The sequence below is a fragment of the Oncorhynchus tshawytscha genome, linkage group LG26 (genome assembly GCF_018296145.1).
Source record: "Oncorhynchus tshawytscha isolate Ot180627B linkage group LG26, Otsh_v2.0, whole genome shotgun sequence".
NCBI classification, from domain to species: Eukaryota; Metazoa; Chordata; class Actinopteri; order Salmoniformes; family Salmonidae; genus Oncorhynchus; species Oncorhynchus tshawytscha.
This window is the reverse complement of record NC_056454.1, coordinates 7,773,642-7,792,236: the sequence shown is the minus strand read 5'-3', so window position 1 is coordinate 7,792,236 and position 18,595 is coordinate 7,773,642. Positions and strand designations below refer to the sequence as shown.

General features: G+C 42.5%; 1 protein-coding gene across 4 annotated transcripts in view; it reads left to right on the top strand.

Moving 5' to 3' along the window:
- Window positions 1-7,970: 7,970 nt before the first annotated feature.
- esyt3 (extended synaptotagmin-like protein 3) overlaps window positions 7,971-18,595 on the top strand; it is a 38,238-nt gene continuing 27,613 nt past the window's right edge. The window contains exons 1-11 of one of the 4 annotated variants that reach the window (XR_002949534.2): window positions 7,971-8,631; window positions 13,686-13,727; window positions 14,046-14,180; window positions 15,526-15,602; window positions 15,846-15,915; window positions 16,221-16,310; window positions 16,618-16,673; window positions 16,834-16,954; window positions 17,383-17,559; window positions 17,746-17,828; window positions 18,136-18,184. Coding sequence is in view for 2 of the 4 variants with exons in the window: in XM_024388729.2 (XP_024244497.1) it covers window positions 8,023-8,631; window positions 13,686-13,727; window positions 14,046-14,180; window positions 15,526-15,602; window positions 15,846-15,915; window positions 16,221-16,310; window positions 16,618-16,673; window positions 16,834-16,954; window positions 17,383-17,559; window positions 17,746-17,828; window positions 18,136-18,184 (1,509 nt within the window). In the remaining 2 variants the exon portion in view is untranslated. The remainder of the gene's footprint in view (window positions 8,632-13,685; window positions 13,728-14,045; window positions 14,181-15,525; window positions 15,603-15,845; window positions 15,916-16,220; window positions 16,311-16,617; window positions 16,674-16,833; window positions 16,955-17,382; window positions 17,560-17,745; window positions 17,829-18,135; window positions 18,185-18,595) is intronic. The other 3 variants (XR_002949535.2, XM_024388729.2, XM_024388730.2) reach the window with 3 other exon arrangements.

The window sequence follows — 18,595 nt, the reverse complement described above, 5'->3', positions numbered from 1 at the left end:
TTTCACATGATCATGAAAGAGACCTTGCATTACTCTAGAGACAGCTTCACTACAATACAAATGAATTCCGTACAATATGTTACTATTCCCCAATGCCCCTATTCTGATATCTTCCCCTTGCTTGTTGTAAACATATATAAACTTGTAGACAAATACATTTAAAAAAAGATAGACAAACAATAAACATTAAATTATAACATTTCAACAATTTTTATTTTTATTTTTATTTCACCTTTATTTAACCAGGTAGGCTAGTTGAGAACAAGGCCAAATGAGGTGTTGGCTTTAGGGATGATCAGTGAGATACACCTGCTGGAGCGCGTGCTACGGATGGGTGTTGCCATCGTGACCAGTGAACTGAGATAAGGCGGAGCTTTACCTAGCATGGACTTGTAGATGACCTGGAGCCAGTGGGTCTGGCGACGAATATGTAGCGAGGGCCAGCCGACTAGAGCATACAAGTCGCAGTGGTGGGTGGTATAAAGTGCTTTAGTGACAAAACGGATGGCACTGTGATAAACTGCATCCAGTTTGCTGAGTAGAGTGTTGGAAGCAATTTTGTAGATGACATCGCCGAAGTCGAGGATCGGTAGGATAGTCAGTTTTACTAGGGTAAGTTTGGCGGCGTGAGTGAAGGAGGCTTTGTTGCGGAATAGAAAGCCGACTCTTGATTTGATTTTCGATTGGAGATGTTTGATATGAGTCTGGAAGGAGAGTTTACAGTCTAGCCAGACACCTAGGTACTTATAGATGTCCACATATTCAAGGTCGGAACCATCCAGGGTGGTGATGCTGGTCAGGCCTGCGGGTGCAGGCAGCGAACGGTTGAAAAGCATGCATTTGGTTTTACTAGCATTTAAGAGCAGTTGGAGGCCACGGAAGGAGTGTTGTATGGCATTGAAGCTCGTTTGGAGGTTAGATAGCACAGTGTCCAAGGACGGGCCGGAAGTATATAGAATGGTGTCGTCTGCGTAGAGGTGGATCAGGGAATCGCCCGCAGCAAGAGCAACATCATTGATATATACAGAGAAAAGAGTTGGCCCGAGGATTGAACCCTGTGGCACCCCCATAGAGACTGCCAGAGGACCGGACAGCATGCCCTCCGATTTGACACACTGAACTCTGTCTGCAAAGTAATTGGTGAACCAGGCAAGGCAGTCATCCGAAAAACCGAGGCTACTGAGTCTGTCGATAAGAATATGGTGATTGACAGAGTCGAAAGCCTTGGCAAGGTCGATGAAGACGGCTGCGTGTCACAGTAGAGTGTCACAGGCCAGCTCATAGCCTGTGGCAAAAATGAGGGGACGCGAACAACAGGTATGGGCCAATTAAAAAGTTCTTTATTGTAAACAAAACTATTAACTTTAAACTAAGAAAAATGACAGAGGTGTGGAAGTATCATAATGTAAGGTGTATGTAAAGTGCATGGATGCGTGAATCTGTGTGTGAATGACTGCGTGAAAACTATGCAAAACTATAAAAGAACAAACAAAACAGGTTCATACCTGGAGGAGCGGAGAGAGAGAGAGAGAGAAGTGATTAGTGACACAGTTTAAATACTTAGAGCCCAGGTGACTCCAATCACTAACGACCCTCCTCTGCCTGCAGGAGGAACCACCCCTGCACTGCAGAGGAGGAGCCGTGACGAGAGGGACAGAGGAGAAAATAGAGAAAGAGCGAGTGAGAGAAGAGAGCAAGATCAGATGTGTGTGTGTATGTACGTATAAGTCCGTATGTGTAAGCAAGCATGTAATTGAGGATGTGTGTGTTTATATCCACTTCATAATGTTCAGATATTTTTACAGTTCCCATACCTTCTTTATTTTCATAGACCCTGTAGAATTTACTACAGCCACAGTGTTATGGAGATGTCTGGGAATATAGCTGTCCATCTATAAAGAGGTTGTCCATAAGGATAAAGGCATGCTTACCATTCTCCCTTTGTTGTCTTTGTACCGGATACAGTCTCTTACGACGTTCATTTATCTCCCTTGGAAATTGGTAATTGAGACCGAATTTGGTCCCTTTAAGCTCCCTTCCCCTGCTTTTGATCAGCTCCTTTTGTAGGTAGTGTTCAAATTTTGCAATCATCGGTCGGGGCCCCTTGTTCTTGTCGCTCCAAGCTCCAAGTCTGTGTACTCGGTAGAAAGCCACCTTGTCTCTACATGAAGTTTCAAGGCATGAATCCTCTGGTTTATTGGATGCGTTGTAAGGGATTTCCTCCTCTTCTTCCGAAGAGGAGAGGCAAAAAGGATCAGAGGACCAATATGCGGCGTGGTAAGTGTCCATGGTTCTTTTAATACGTAAATGTACACATGAACAACTGAATACAAAAACAAGAAACGTGAAAACCTAAAACAGCCCTATCTGGTGCAAACACAGAGACAGGAACAATCACCCACAAAAACACAGTGAAACCCAGGCTACCTAAGAAAATCAGAGACAACTAATGAAATTGAGAATGATACAAATCAAATCATAGAAAAACAAACATAGACTGCCCACCCCAACTCACGCCCTGACCATACTAAATAATGACAAAACAAAGGAAATAAAGGTCAGAACGTGACAGTACCCCCAAAGGTGCGGACTCCGGCCGCAAAACCTTAACCTATAGGGGAGGGTCTGGGTGGGCGTCTGTCCGCGGTGGCGGCTCTGGCGCGGGACGCGGACCCCACTTCACCATCATCTTAGTCCGCCTTATTGTCCGCCTCCGTGGCTTTCTAACCATGGCTACCCTTCTCAATGACCCCACTGGACAGAGGGGCAGCTCGGGCCAGAGGGGCAGCTCGGGACAGAGGGGCGGAAGCTCTGGACAGAGGGGCAGCTCGGTATAGAGGGGCGGAAGCTCTGGCGCCTCTGGGCTGAGGGAGTCTGGCGCCTCTGGGCTGAGGGGCTCTGGCGCCTCTGGGCTGAGGGGCTCTGGCAGCAGCGCCGGACAGGCGGGAGATTCCGGCAGCAGCGCCGGACAGGCGGGGGACTCCGGCAGCAGCGCCGGACAGACAGGACCACCTGCAGGGAGGAGACAGAGAGACAGCCTGGTGCGTGGGGCTGCCACAGGAACCACCAGGCTGGGGAGACCTTCAGGAGGCTTGGTGTTAGGAGGAGGCACCTGAAGGACCGGGCTGTGGGGGAGCACTGGAGCTCTGGTGCGCAGCCTTGGCACCACTTCCCCAGGCTGGACAACTACTCTAGCCCGGACCCTCCAGAGTGCAGGCACAGGTTGAACCGGGCTGTGGGTAAGCACGGGAAATCTAGTGCTTACTACGCGCACCTCTCCCTTAGGCTCCACTCCAACATTTGCCCGGCACGAGCGGAGCGCAGGCAGAGGACGCACTGTAACCTCCCAGCGCCCCGGAGACACAGCACGCAGAGCCGGCGCAGGATACCCTGGACAAAAACTGCGTACCGGCGACCAGACCCGCTGAGCAGGCACCATACGCCCTGGCTCGATGCCCGCACTCGCATGACACTCTCGGGGGGCTGCCCTATAGCGCACCGGGCTATGGCCACGTACTGGCGACACCGTGCGCTTAACCGCATAACACTGTGCCTGACCAGTAACCCGCTGCTTATAATAAGCACGAGGAGTGAGCTCAGGTCTGCTACCTGGCTTAGCTCCACTCCTCGTGTGCCCCCCCAAAAAATTTTGGGGGCTGCCTCTCGTACCTGTCGCACTGCCGTGCTGCCTCCTCATATCGCCGACGCTCAGCTTTCGCTGCCTCCAGCTCTGCTTTCGGGCGGCGATATTCCCCAGGGTCCCTCTCCGTTCAGTATCTCCTCCCATGTCCAGGAGTCCTGTGATGCTGGCCGCTGTTGTTGCTGCTGCTGTCGTCGCTGTCTTTTACCACGCCGCTTGGTCCTTGGTTGGTGGGTGATTCTGTAAGGGATTTCCTCCTCTTCTTCTGAAGAGGAGAGGCGAAAAGGATCAGAGGACCAATATGCGGCGTGGTAAGTGTCCATGGTTCTTTTAATATGTAAATGTACACATGAACAACTGAATACAAAAACAAGAACCGTGAAACCTAAAACAGCCCTATCTGGTGCAAACACAGAGACAGGAACAATCACCCACAAAAACACAGTGAAACCCAGGCTACCTAGTATGATTCTCAATCAGAGACAACTAATGACACCTGCCTCTGATTGAGAACCATACTAGACCGAAACATAGAAATACCCAAATCATAGAAAAACAAACATAGACTGCCCACCCCAACTCACGCCCTGACCATACTAAATAATGACAAAACAAAGGAAATAAAAGTATAGGCTAACCGCGTTGTGAAATCCTTAGCAACAAAACTTTAGTTCAGATTATAATTTATTTAATGCAAAGGTTTTAATATAAACAACAAACCGTGTGTAGACAGTATAATGTTCTGTTGCGCGCTCTGATGACATATCTGATGACTATTGTTATTTTACAGCTGCTCTTTAATTATTTCTTACTTTTATTTCTTATTCTTATTTTTGGGGGGTATTTTTTATTTTTTTAACTGCATTTTTGGTTAGGGCTTGTAAGTAAGCATTTCACTGTAAGGTATTTGGTGCTTGTGACAAATAACATTTGATTTGATTCGAAATGCCACTACAGGGCTACCAGTTAACTTGCTATGGTTACAATCCCCCAATCGGGATAAGTGTCATCAACAACCGCTGAATAGCATAGCGCTACATTCAATAAATATTACTACTAATATTTATATTCACAAGTGCAATATAGGAAAGCACAGCTTAGCCTTTTGTTAATCCACCTGTCGTGTCAGATTTTGAAATTATGCTTTACAGCGAAAGCAATCCAAGCGTTTGTGTAAATTTATTGATCGCACGACGAAACATTAAGTACACTTAGCATCAGGAAGCTTGGTCACAAAAATCAGAAAAGCAATCAAATGAATCGTTTACCTTTGATGATGTTCAGATGTTTTCACTCACAAGACTCCCAGTTACACAACAAATGTTCCTTTTGTTCCCTAAAGATGATTTTTTATATCCAAAATACCTCCGTTTGTTTGTCGCATTATGTTCAGAAATCCACAGGAAAGAGTGGTCACGACAACGCAGACGAAAATTCCAAATAGTTTCCATAATATCCACAGAACCATGTCAAACGTTTTTTATAATCAATCCTCAGGTTGTTTTTAAAATATATAATCGATAATATATCAACTGCAAATGTCTTTCACAGTAGGAGAGGGAAAAGCAATACCTATCCAAACTCTATTGCACGAGCAAAACTCATGTGACCACTTGACGCGATGTTATCGTTCTGGCTCATTTTTCAAATTAAAAGCCTGAAACTATGTCTGAAGACTGTTGACACCTTGAGGAAGCGATAGGAAAAGGAATCTGGTTCATATCCCTTTAAATCCAGCAAAGGGAGGCTACGGAACATGGAGTTTTCAAAATAGAAGCCACTTCCTGTTTTGATTTTCCTCAGGGTTTCGCCTGCAATATCAGTTCTGTTATACTCACAGACAATATTTTGACAGGTTTGGAAACTTTAGCGTGTTTTCTATCCAATACTAATAATAATATGCATATATTAGCAACTGAGAGTGAGGAGCTGGCTGTTTACAATGGGCACCTTTTCATCCAAGCTACTCAATACTGCCCCTGCAGCCATATGAAGTTAAGGGCAACAGACCATGCATACTGTATGCGTTAACCAATCAAGAGCAGTTACACCTGAAATATATGTCTGTGTCTATGTCACAGTCACATGCGATTGAAGGAGCCACAAGAAGTCCAAGTGAAATGCCTGAGTGGCACTCCTTGAGGAGTGACTGCTTCTACTTTTAGGGAAGTCAGCCATGTGAGAGTGCAAAGCACAGCTGAAAACATAGCTGAGAGGAACTAGTCAAATGGCACAGATAAAGAGAATACTGTAAATGGAGACAGAGGTGTTGAGGGACTATTCAACTATGAACAACCTGAACTACAGGAAGTGTGGACTGGTTATCGAAATGCACCATGGCTAGGTGCATCTGTTATATTACCCACTTGAGAGACCTTCATTCGGGCTTATAGAAGAAAAAGGCCCAAATACAACAAGCTACATTGACTGTAGATACCTCAAAGTTGAGCATGGCACACACAAGTTGAAGGAGCGCCATTAATATTATTGAGTTCAGGAGCAGTTGATTGTCACAGGTATTGAATGGTGGGATTGTGTTGTCCTGTGCCCATGATGACATGTTTGTGGAGCGCATTTACAAAGATACAACTCTCTTCAATAAACTAAAGCAAAAATGTGATACCTTCTTTTACACATATTAAATCTGATTAACATATTAAATTTGATTAAATAGCAGTGCACTCTTTCACTACACAGCATGTAGGATTATTTTGAAATAAGAATACAAACGGTTAGAAGGCTGGCTAGAGTGACATTAAAATGGCAGAAGCATGGTGTACACTCAATGGCGCTGCCCATGCTAAAATTGCCTTTTGGTCACTAGAAAACTCTATCATTCTCTATGGCTAGTACACACTAGCTATCTAGCTTGTAAACACATGCTACCTAGCTACTACACCCTATCTATCTAGTACAACTCTAGCTAACTAGCTAGTACACACCAACAAGGGGTTACGCCTAGATCGGCACCAACAGCTTGATTGCGCAAAATTGAACACAGCATTGTCTGGATATATGTGCAACAAAGGTTCAACATTCCCCTTCTGCTGCCATTTCTGTCAAGCCATCTACACATACAGTTTGATGCATACTATCGATAAATCCAATATATGTGTAACCGATGTGAAATGGCTGGCTAGTTAAGCTAATAGCTTTTCAATTGGTGACATCACTTGCTCGGAGACCTTGAAGTAGTTGTTTCCCTTGCTCTACAAGGGCAGTGGCTTCTGTGGAGTGATGGGTAATGATGCTTCGAGGGGGGCTGTTGTTGATGTGTGCAGAGGGTCCCTGGTACAAGCCCAGGTAGGGTAGAGGGATGGAAGCTAAACTGTTACATTGATGCTGTTGACCTGGATCACTGGTTGCTGTGGAAAAGGGGGGTGAGTGTAACTGGTGTGAAATGGTTGGTGGGGTGTGTGCTAATAGTGTTTCAATCAGTGATGTCACTTGCTCTGAGACCTTGAAGTAGTTGTTTCCCTTGCTCTCCAAGGGCTGTGGCTTTTGTGGAGCGATGGGTACCAATGCTTCGAGAGTCACTGTTGTTGATGTGTGCAGAGGGTCCCTGGTTCGAGGAGCGGGACGGAAGCTAAAACTGTTACATATAGAACGCACTGCAACTGCCTCTGCAACGCTGCAAGGCGAACACAGTGTTGCATTGAAATGAATGTACTTCTGGTATACCAACATGGAATAAGTCTGTTGGTGTGATCGAGGCATTAGGCTGTAATGACAGAATACATTTGTGTAGAAATTGCGGGCATTGCAAGTGTGTGCTTGCACACTTGTAGCAGGTTTTGTACCACTCTTTTTTGGGGTAGTGGGTCAAAAGGTTTGAACCCCACTGGAATACATGATAGTGGAAACAAATGTTGGGTTGGATATATTAATGGTAGGCCACAATATTTTTTATATATGTTTTAGCACATACCCCCACAAGGTCTATGCACAGCCCTAGTGTGACATGTTGCCAAGGCATAGTTACCTAGATTAGACATTGCAGAAAAGAGAGTCTTGAAATGGAAAACCAGTTTTACTACATTCTTTGTTAAGTGAAATCTAAGCGCTATGTTTTTAGACAGGGGCTAGTTTTAATTACTGGCTGCAGGGGCATCAGCTGGATTGCATTCAGTATGTGTGTACGTTTTGAAACGTTCAATTTAACGGAAATGGTGGTGTACTGATCGACCAGTTGAAATTTGGGGAGGGGTTGGGGAACGCTGTCAGCATGGCCACCGCCCTTTAAATACGACACTCATTGCTTCAAGACACACCCACCAAACACACATCAAAGTATTTTCAATAACTTTTGGTGAAAACGTGTCATTCAGTACAAACTGTTCCGCAACGTAGCAAACTTTCAAGCGAACTGAACGCACCAGAGGATGCCTCGAGGTGTCAGGTTAGGAGAGGCTTTTGGGCGTAGCCACCTGTGCAGGTACAAATACGGAAGTTCCCAACTACTAGATTTGACTCAGATATCAGTCAACAGCCAATGCTACCAAATCAATAGATTTGATTTGACTTCAACAGTCAGGACATTGCAATGCAGCGTAACACATTTTTTAGGAGCGCAAAAGGACTTCAGTAGGGCCCATATGGCCGAACAGCTACCCGTACCGACTACTACACCCAGAGCTTCACCTACTGACAAAATGAATTCAGGCGATTCAAAAGGAACCGTCCAGGGAGGAGGATTCGGCGAGCGCACTGTCCCGGGAAGCACCGGGACGTTGAGCCCGAGCGTGGTCAACCAACTCTTGATGGAATTTCTGATGTACTTCGGGAGAGCGCTATTGGTCTTTTATCCAGTGTATTTGACAGGGTACCTCGGCCTCAGCGTCATCTGGATCCTCTTGTGTATGATGCTGATCATTTGGTGGAAGAAAAACCGCAAGTGGAAAGATATCCGAATTGGAACGGCTATGAACTTTCTGGATAACGAAACACAAGTGATCCACAACGAGTTGAAAACATTGAATATGGCAACTTGGGTATGTATTGGTATGCTGTTGATGTAGGCAGAGGTTGTTCCCCATATGTGGAAAGAAAGTTATGTTATGTGGTACTCTGGCTGACATAAGATGAAAAATATGCACATACACACACGCACTCAGTCACACACAAAATTAAATTTGTCCTGCTGGATCAGTAGGCGTTTCTACACATTTTACATAATGAATTAACTCATCTAGGCTACAGCTGTTCATGTCCTTGGGGGAGTTCATGTCTGGAAGGTTTTGTTTGACTTAAAGCAAACACAGTTAAAGCAAAGCACTCTTAAGAATAGAGCCTACATAGGCCTATTTTAAATGTGTGTATGAGCATACTAATTACCCACTAAGACCAGATGCTCAGCACTAGCCTACTTGTATGATTGTTATAGCAATATAGTGTTATGGTCAAACCTGTAGAAGAGTCATTTGTCATCATTTTCCAGCCACTTTCTGCCTCAATAATAGTAATAGCTAACATTGCATTCCATTGTTGGGAAATAACAAAGTAGTGCAGTGGCTGTATTGTTTGGGAGTGTAATATGCAGTGCAGAAGCTTTCACCCCCGTATTCTTTCTTGCGTTTGAATCAAGCTGTGGTTTATTGCCAAATTGCAGTGAATGTTGGGCCTCTGTTTTGCCAAAGGCAGTCGTCAGTGCCACATTGACTACTGTGTCCCCAAATAACTGTAGGCTATAGAGCAGTGTTCTTAATCCATTCCTGTGGACACATTAATATTTAGAGACATCATGGGAATATTTTTGGTGATTTGAAGTGTTGACGTCATAGTTGTGTGATTATGTTGCAGGAGGTTTCATTCATCCATGCCTTACCACACCCATGCCTAATAGGAAACATTGACAAAGATAATAAAGTGCCACTGCTGAGGCTGTTGTACATTTAGAATAGTATTTTGTGAACATGTTGAGTAAAGTTGAAGCAGTAGTTGTCATTGTTAAAACAATATAGTGGATATTTTGTATTTCGCAATGTTCCTGTTTTGTTTTTGGAGTTGTGACCTTCATCTCCTGCTCTCCCACAAGATTTGGGATTACAATCCCTTGATTAGTCATCAGGTCCTGCCTAACCAGTATTTTTCCTTTCAATATCAAAACCCCACACCCCGGTAGATTAAGACGACGCAGTTCTATATTCAACCACTCTGACTGGTCCCAGATCTGTGTGTGCGGTCTTGCCAACTCATATTCTTTGTTTATCATTACAACAGCCATAAGAGTTGGCAATATGGCACATACAGATCTGGCACCAGGCTACTCTGACACAAAAAAAGGCAATGGAAAGTAAAACATATATTAAAAAGGGAAGTTTACAGTGCCTTCAGAAAGTATTCACACCCCTTGACTTTTTCCACATTTTGTTATAGCCTGAAATAAAAATGGACTAAATAGATTTTTTTTTTCTGTTGTCCTACAAACAATACCCCATAATGTCAAAGTGAAATTATGTATTTTAAAATGTATACAAATTAATTAAAAATGAAAAGCTGAAATGTTTTGAGTCAATAAGTATTCAACCCCTTTATTACTGCAAGTCTAAATAAGTTCAGGAGTAAAACATTGCTTAACAAATCACATAATAAGTTGCATGGACTCACTCTGTGTGTAATAATAGTGTTTAACATGATTTTTTAAAATTACTAACTCATCTCTGTACCCCAAACATACAATTATCTGTAAGGTCGATCACAGATTCAACCTCAAAGACCAATGAGGTTTTCCAATGCCTCGCAAGGGCACCTATTAGCAGATGGATAAAAATAAAGCAGAGATTGAATATCCCTTTGAGCATGGTGACATTATTACACTTTGGTTGATGTATTGATACACCTAGTCACTACAAAGATACAGGCGCCCTTCTTATGAAGGCTCCCTTCTCAATTGCCAGAGTGGAAGGAAACTGCTCAGGGATTTGACCATGAGGCCAATGGTGACTAAATCAGTTACAGAGTTTAATGGCTATGAGAGGAGAAGACTGAGGATGGAGCAAAATAACCTAATTGAAAGGGTGAAAAGAAGGGAGCCTGTACAGAATTTTTATTTTCCAAAACATGCATCATGTTTGTAACAAGGCACTAAAGTAATACTGAAAAAAAAGTGGCAAATCAATTAACACTTTTGCATTCAGGACAAAAAGTTATGTTTGGGGCAAATCCAATACAACACCTTAGTACCACTCTCCATATTTTCAAGCATAGTAGTGGCTGCATAATGTTTTTGGGTATGCCTGTAATCGTTAATGTCTGGGGAGTTTTTCAGGATAAAAAATAAATTGAATGGAATGGAGCACAAGCAAAATTCTAGAGGAAAACCTGGTTCAGCCTGCTTTCCACCAGATACTGGGAGATGAATTTTCCACCAGACACTGGGGAGATGAATTTTCCACCAGACACTGGGGAGATGAATTTTCCACCAGACACTGGGGAGATGAATTTTCCACCAGACACTGGGGAGATGAATTTTCCACCAGACACTGGGGAGATGAATTTTCCACCAGACACTGGGGAGATGAATTTTCCACCAGACACTGGGGAGATGAATTTTCCACCAGACACTGGGGAGATGAATTTTCCACCAGACACTGGGGAGATGAATTTTCCACCAGACACTGGGGAGATGAATTTTCCACCAGACACTGGGGAGATGAATTTTCCACCAGACACTGGGGAGATGAATTTTCCACCAGACACTGGGGAGATGAATATTCCACCAGACACTGGGGAGATGAATATTCCACCAGACACTGGGGAGATGAATATTCCACCAGACACTGGGGAGATGAATATTCCACCAGACACTGGGGAGATGAATATTCCACCAGACACTGGGGAGATGAATATTCCACCAGACACTGGGGAGATGAATATTCCACCAGACACTGGGGAGATGAATATTCCACCAGACACTGGGGAGATGAATATTCCACCAGACACTGGGGAGATGAATATTCCACCAGACACTGGGGAGATGAATTTTCCACCAGACACTGGGAGATGAATTTTCCACCAGACTCTGGGAGAGGAATTTACATTTTCAGCAGGACAAGAACCAAAAACACAAGGTCAAATCTACCCTGGAGTTCCTTACCAAGAAGACAGCGAATGTGGCTGAGTCTAAACACATTCGCTGAGTTATAATCTGCTTGAAAATGGTTGTCTAGCAATGATCAACAACCAATTTTGACTGAGCTTGAAGAATTTTGAAAATATGGAAATATTGCTTAATCTACCGTGTGCAAACATTTCTAAAAACATGTTTTCACTTTGTTTTTATAGGGTATTGTGTTTAGATGGGTAAGACAAAATATAATTAATGATTTTTGAATTCATGCTTTAGCACAACAAAATTTAGAATAAGTCAAGGGGTATTAATACTTTCTGAAGGCACTATACAGTGGGGCAAAAAAGTATTTAGTCAGCCACCAATTGTGCAAGTTCTCCCACTTAAAAAGATGAGAGGCCTATAATTTTCGTCATCGGTACACTTCAACTATGACAGACAAAATGAGAAAAAAATCCAGAAAATCACGTAGGATTTTTAATGAATTTATTTGCAAATTATGGTGGAAAATAAGTATTTGGTCAATGACAAAAGTTTATCTCAATACTTAGTTATATACCCTTTGTTGGCAATGACAGAGGTCAAACATTTTCTGTAAGTCTTCACAAGGTTTTCACACACTGTTGCTGGTATTTTGGCCCATTCCTCCATGCAGATCTCCTCTAGAGCAGTGATGTTTTGGGGCTGTTGCTGGGCAACACGGACTTTCAACTCCCTCCAAAGATTTTCTATGGGGTTGAGATCTGGAGACTGGCTAGGCCACTCCAGGACCTTGAAATGCTTCTTACGAAGCCACTCCTTCGTTGCCAAGGCGGTGTGTTTGGGATCATTGTCATGCTATAAGACCCAGCCACGTTTCATCAAATTAGGTATGGTGTTCTTTGGATGCAACTCAGCATTCTTTGTCCTCCAAACACGACAAGTTGAGTTTTTACCAAAAAGTTCTATTTTGTTTCATCTGACCATATGACATTCTCCCAATCTTCTTCTGGATCATCCAAATGCTCTCTAGCAAACTTCAGACGGGCTTGAACATGTACTGGCTTAAGCAGGGGGACACGTCTGGCACTGCAGGATTTGAGTCCTTGGCGGCGTTGTGTGTTACTGATTGTAGGCTTTGTTACTTTGGTCCCAGATCTCTGCAGGTCATTCACTAGGTCCCCCCGTGTGGTTCTGGGATTTTGCTCACCGTTCTTGTGATCATTTTGACCCCCTCGATCTGGTGCGTGGAGCCCCAGATCGAGGGAGATTATCAGTGGTCTTGTATGTCTTCCATTTCCTAATAATTGCTCCCACAGTTGATTTCTTCAAACCAAGCTGCTTACCTATTGCAGATTCAGTCTTCCCAGCCTGGTGCAGGTCTACAATTTTGTTTCTTGTGTCCTTTGACAGCTCTTTGGTCTTGGCCATAGTGGAGTTTGGAGTGTGCCTGTTTGAGGTTGTGGACAGGTGTCTTTTATACTAAAAACATGTTCAAACAGGTGCCATTAATACAGGTAACGAGTGGAGGACATAGGAGCCTCTTAAAGAAGTTTACACGTCTGTGAGAGCCAGAAATCTTGCTTGTTTGTAGGTGACCAAATACTTATTTTCCACCATAATTTGCAAATAAATTCATTAAAAATCCTACAATGTGATTTTCTGGATTATTTTTCTCATATTGTCTGTCATAGTTGAAGTGTACCTATGATGAAAATTACAGGCCTCTCATCTTTTTAAGTGGGAGAACTTGCACAATTAGTGGCTGACTAAACACTTTTTTACCCCACTGTATATTTCAAATCAAATGTGCCTCTGATTGGTTTCTTTGTCTAATATGTCCATCTCCCTTCATACAATGTAGACCTATTCAAAGTTCAAAAGTAAGTCTTAAATGAGGATGGGTCATCTTCATTATCTGGACTCCTGCCAACTCACAGAATCACAATGGTTTGTGTCAACCAAACTCTCTTGTAAAGTTGTCTTCTCTTCCCAAAGGTACACTTTCCCGAAGTTGAGAAGGTTGACTGGCTCAACAAGGTAAAATAATGTTTTTTCCATTCATGCTGGTCACTCTTTGTCTGTTGTGCTGTTGTCACCTCAGCAATGGAGTTGGCCCGACGGCACAAACAGATCTGTTTAGTGTAGTCTTGGGGACGGTCTGGTCGTGAACTGCTTTAAACATTGACATGTTGCTCACAAAGCTTTCAAAACAACATTGTTTTCAATGACATATCACATACACAACCTCTCAATGTTATGCTCTACATTTGTTTATCCACACAATGATTTGGTTATGCTGATCACAACTAGTTCTCCTGTCATTCTTTGGTCATATGTCTGTCTGTATGTCTTTAGATTTTGCTGCAGGCGTGGCCTTTCTTTGGCATGTTCATGGAGAAGCTCCTCAAAGAGAAGATCCAGCCATCCATCAGATTGTCCAGCCCATACCTCAAAACATTCACCTTCACAAAAGTCCACTTTGGTCATACAGTGAGAGAGCTTTTGTTGTGTTAGCATATCAGGTTTCAACTCGTGGTTCTAGGTTTGTATAAGTTCTAGTACCTGGGGCCTCATTTATCAACCGTGCTTAATTCCTCACAAAATGTTGGCGTACGTGGAGATCATAGGATTTGTATTCTCAACACATTTTTCTGATCAAAGCCACATGTAGCAAATAAGCTGTTACATTTTTATGTTAACCAAACTTGAAACTTTCTCATTGACCTCCATACAAAAACTCCTTGCTTGGTGAATACAAAACACTACCTGCTGGAGAAGACTGATTTATGTGGCCTTTTGTCCCTCTCGTTTTGCCTCTTCCTCTCTGCTAAACTTCAAAACCATTCGATTTTGGGATTGGGGTAAAATCCAAAATTGTGCTATATATTCATTGGTATTGTCATGGCTAATTTGTAAGCGATAATTATTAATGCATTACAAGCTCAAACACTTAATCCGCAAAAATGACAAGTTAATTACTGGGCGATAGGGATTTTTTAGAACCTAAGTGCTGGGCCCACCCTAATCTGATAGTGGAAGTGGGGTGGTAGATGCCTAGTCTCCCTTATGGCTCAAATCAGGTGCCTACATAGTATACACCATAGGCATACATAATTTACACACACACACAGTACATACCCCATAGACATACATTATTCTCTCTCTCACACACACACCCAGAGAGAGAAGTCTGCTCAGACAGATCCAGCTCAGAAAGGCCCAGCTCATGACGCTCCATCAGCAGCAGATTTGAATTTAGAATGGAAAATGAATGTGTTTATGCAACATGTTAGTGCATCGCATCGATTTGTTCTCTAATCAAACCGAATCACACCGAATTGTTTCAAACTAAAATGTATTGTTCCTGCATCGTATCAGAGGCCATGCATGTATCTTGATATGTATCGAATCATCTTGAAAGGGAATGATGCACATCCCTAATGAATGGTAAGATTTGTTGTGTAGTAGCGGGAATAAACCAATCAGGAGATAATTAGAATATGAAATAAATAAACATATTAGGCCTACGTGCCGCGCCCATTTATGCAATCTCCTTGCTAACAGCAAATGCATATTTTTATCATTTTTTATTACCATTTATGTATTAAATGAATGTCAACAAACACCTCCATTTCCCCCCAAAAAACTATATTTGCATGCAAAGCAATTCTTCAAATTCCCATACTATAAAACATATTTTTGCTACTATTTAGCACACAAGTATGATTTATTCAGACACAGCCAGCATATATTTTTTGGTGCCTCATTAGATAAATGCTGCACCTGGTGATATATATATATATATCTATCTATCTATATATTCTCCTAATTTCAGCCCCTCCGAATCACTGGACTTAAAGTGTACACCCATGAAGTGGACAAGAGGCAGGTGGTTATGGACCTGCACATAAGGTAATAGTAGTAGTCAAATTCGAATCAATAACACACAGTACAGCACAATAAAGACACAATAGGCCTACAATGGCTAGTAGTACTGTAGTTAGTAGTACAGCAGAAGTAGTAGTTTTATTGTCCCAGAAAATCCATAACAAGGTACTGTAGTCCGTTCTATGACTCCCTGTAAACTATTAGGGCTTTGGATTTAGCTTGGTCCCAGATATGTTTGTGCTGTTGACAGTGCTTTTTGCTTCACAGTTACGATGGGGATGTGGACATCGACACCGAGGTGAAGCCGCCCATCACTGCTGGGGTCAAAAGTATTCGGGTAGGCATCCAATGTTCTTGTGTGGCCTCTAGCTTGGCTCCATGTCCTACTGGCACATGCAACCACCCTATGCTAGCCTAGGATGACTGTGGTTCAAAATTGAACATTGTTATCATGACAAACAGGTTACGTCACATTATTCCTCTCACATCAAGCCGTGTGTTCAATTTGCATTGTGTGTAATTAGCTTTTTTGGTTTGAAGAGAAATTTCCACTCTTGAGGAACTGTTTTAAAACTGGTTTTGATCTTTAAATTGATCTATATCAGCCCTTTTCTAATCATGTCAGAATGTTTTATTTTTCAGCTTCAAGGCATGTTGCGTGTCATTCTGGAACCTCTGATTGGAAATGCCCCGTTGGTGGGAGGAGTCACTATGTTCTTCATTCGTCGGCCGGTGGGTTCTGAAAGATGGCTCTGTTTGTTATTTATACCTATGACACCCAGAGATTTAAAAAAAAAAACTTTAGCTACCTTCGTTCACCCTCTTTATTATTGTTATTTAACTAAATGTTATATATTTTTGTTTTCAGGAGGACCAAGGCTAGTAGTATAGGCTATAACCTTTTAAACCCTACCATGTCACTAATGAGTATGGGACCTGTTGTGCCCCCGTCAGGACATCGGCATCCTTGTGGTAGGATGCTAAGAGTGATGAAATGTTTCATTTAAAGTTATCAAATTCAAAATGGTTTAATTTTCAGACCCTACAAATCAACTGGACAGGGTTGACCAACCTCCTAGACACTCCAGGTCTAAGGTAATATTTTTTTTAAATGTTTACATACAAGTACAAAATATATTTAGCATTTTTTTTCCTTGAAAAAGAGTTCTACAAATTCAGATTGTTTTAGGTCAGAATGTATCAGTTTCAAAATCACTATTTTAGATTGAAGTGACTTCAACCTTCACCTCCACAGTCACCTGTCTGAGCCAGCCATCATGGACATCATCGCTTCCCTTATGGTCCTGCCCAACCGCATGTGTATCCCCCTCATAGACCAGGTCAAAGTGGACCAGATGAGGTTCCCCCTGCCTCGTGTGAGTATAGTAAACTGATGCTCCACTGTGTTGAGACCTGTGTCAGTGCCAAAGGCCCAGTACAGTAGGTGTTCTGATCGAACAACACAGGAGGATGGATAGACACAATTTGAGTGTATGGCACATCTATGGCACAGTTCCAATGATTGGAAGTGGCTCCATTAAATTGTAATTTTCTATGAAATGTCAGAACAAGATTTGACACATCAAAAAATACTGTAGTTTAATGGGATCTTCAAATATTTCCATATCTCTAAAAATCTGTTAATCAAATCTGGTGCCTGTGTTGCTAGCTAACTTGTGTTCATATTTTGGGGGTCTAAAAATATGCTAGTTCTGTTAAATTTGTATTTTAGTGGGTGTGTGCAGTAAGATCTTGCTGTGTTTTGTACTTTTTTTGTAACTACAGTATTTTTTTTATGTTTTAGGGAGTTGTGAGGGTACACTTGCTGGAGGCCCGGGATCTGATAGCGAAGGACACTTATATGATGGGAATGGTGAAGGGCAAGTCTGACCCCTACGCGGTGCTTAGGGTCGGCAATATCCACTTCCAAAGCAAGACCATCCAGGAGAACCTGCACCCACACTGGAACGAAGTTTATGAGGTAGGGACTCCTGAAAATCCTCCTACTGTAAATGTAGTCACACACACTCACGATCATGCAGTCGACCCATTCTCTCTCCCCTTTGTCTATACAAACTTTGTTTTTTATTTATTACCATATAATATATATTTGAATATATGATTTCTTACTCTGTTGTTTTTTTATCCCCTTTTTTGTCAACTGCAGTTTGTGGTACACGAGGCCCCTGGGCAGGAGTTAGAGGTGGATGTGTTTGACGAGGACACTGACAAGGATGACATCCTGGGAAAGTGAGGAAACTACTTACTATGTGCACGAGAATAGACACAACCTCAACATTCTGATTTCTTACGCCCACTTGTCACTGACTGCTGACCCATGTCAAACATTCAGTAGTGCACAAGTAGGTTGTGGAATGTTCATATAGAAATATGTCATGTAGAACATATGCCTCTGACAATGTAGAGTAAGGAATCATTCCGGCTCTATTCATGACGTTATCTGGAATATTTTCCACAACATTTGTGTGACAAAGCCTATTGAGCATGGCCCTGGTTAGATACTTTGACCATTTGAGGGCTTATTTATCCATCATAGGTTTCGCTTGGACTTTGGAGAAGTGAAGAAGGAAAAAGAGATGGATAAGGTGAGAAGGTCATATTGAATGTTTAAGTTGTGGGATAGGCAACTCAGGTCCTGCAAGGCCAAAATACTTCTGGTTTTCTTTCTCTACCTCTAATCAACTGAGGTGAATGAACCTACAGCAGCTAAGGTGATAATGGCTGGGGTCATTTTTGCTGTTCTCCAAATAGAATTTTAACATTTTTAATTGTGTAGAAATGCAGTAAATGAAATTCAACTTTCAAAAAATGTCCAGGGAGGACCTCACTAACTCAAACCCGGGTTATGGCCCTGCACACAACGGAACACATTTTTAAAATGTGGATACAAATTGAAATTATTGTTATTAGCTAAGGTAGTCTCCCGGTTTCAGTGTGTTTTCTACCTTTTGGAATCTAAAGAATGGAATGAGAAGACTCTCTTGCCAATCAATGAT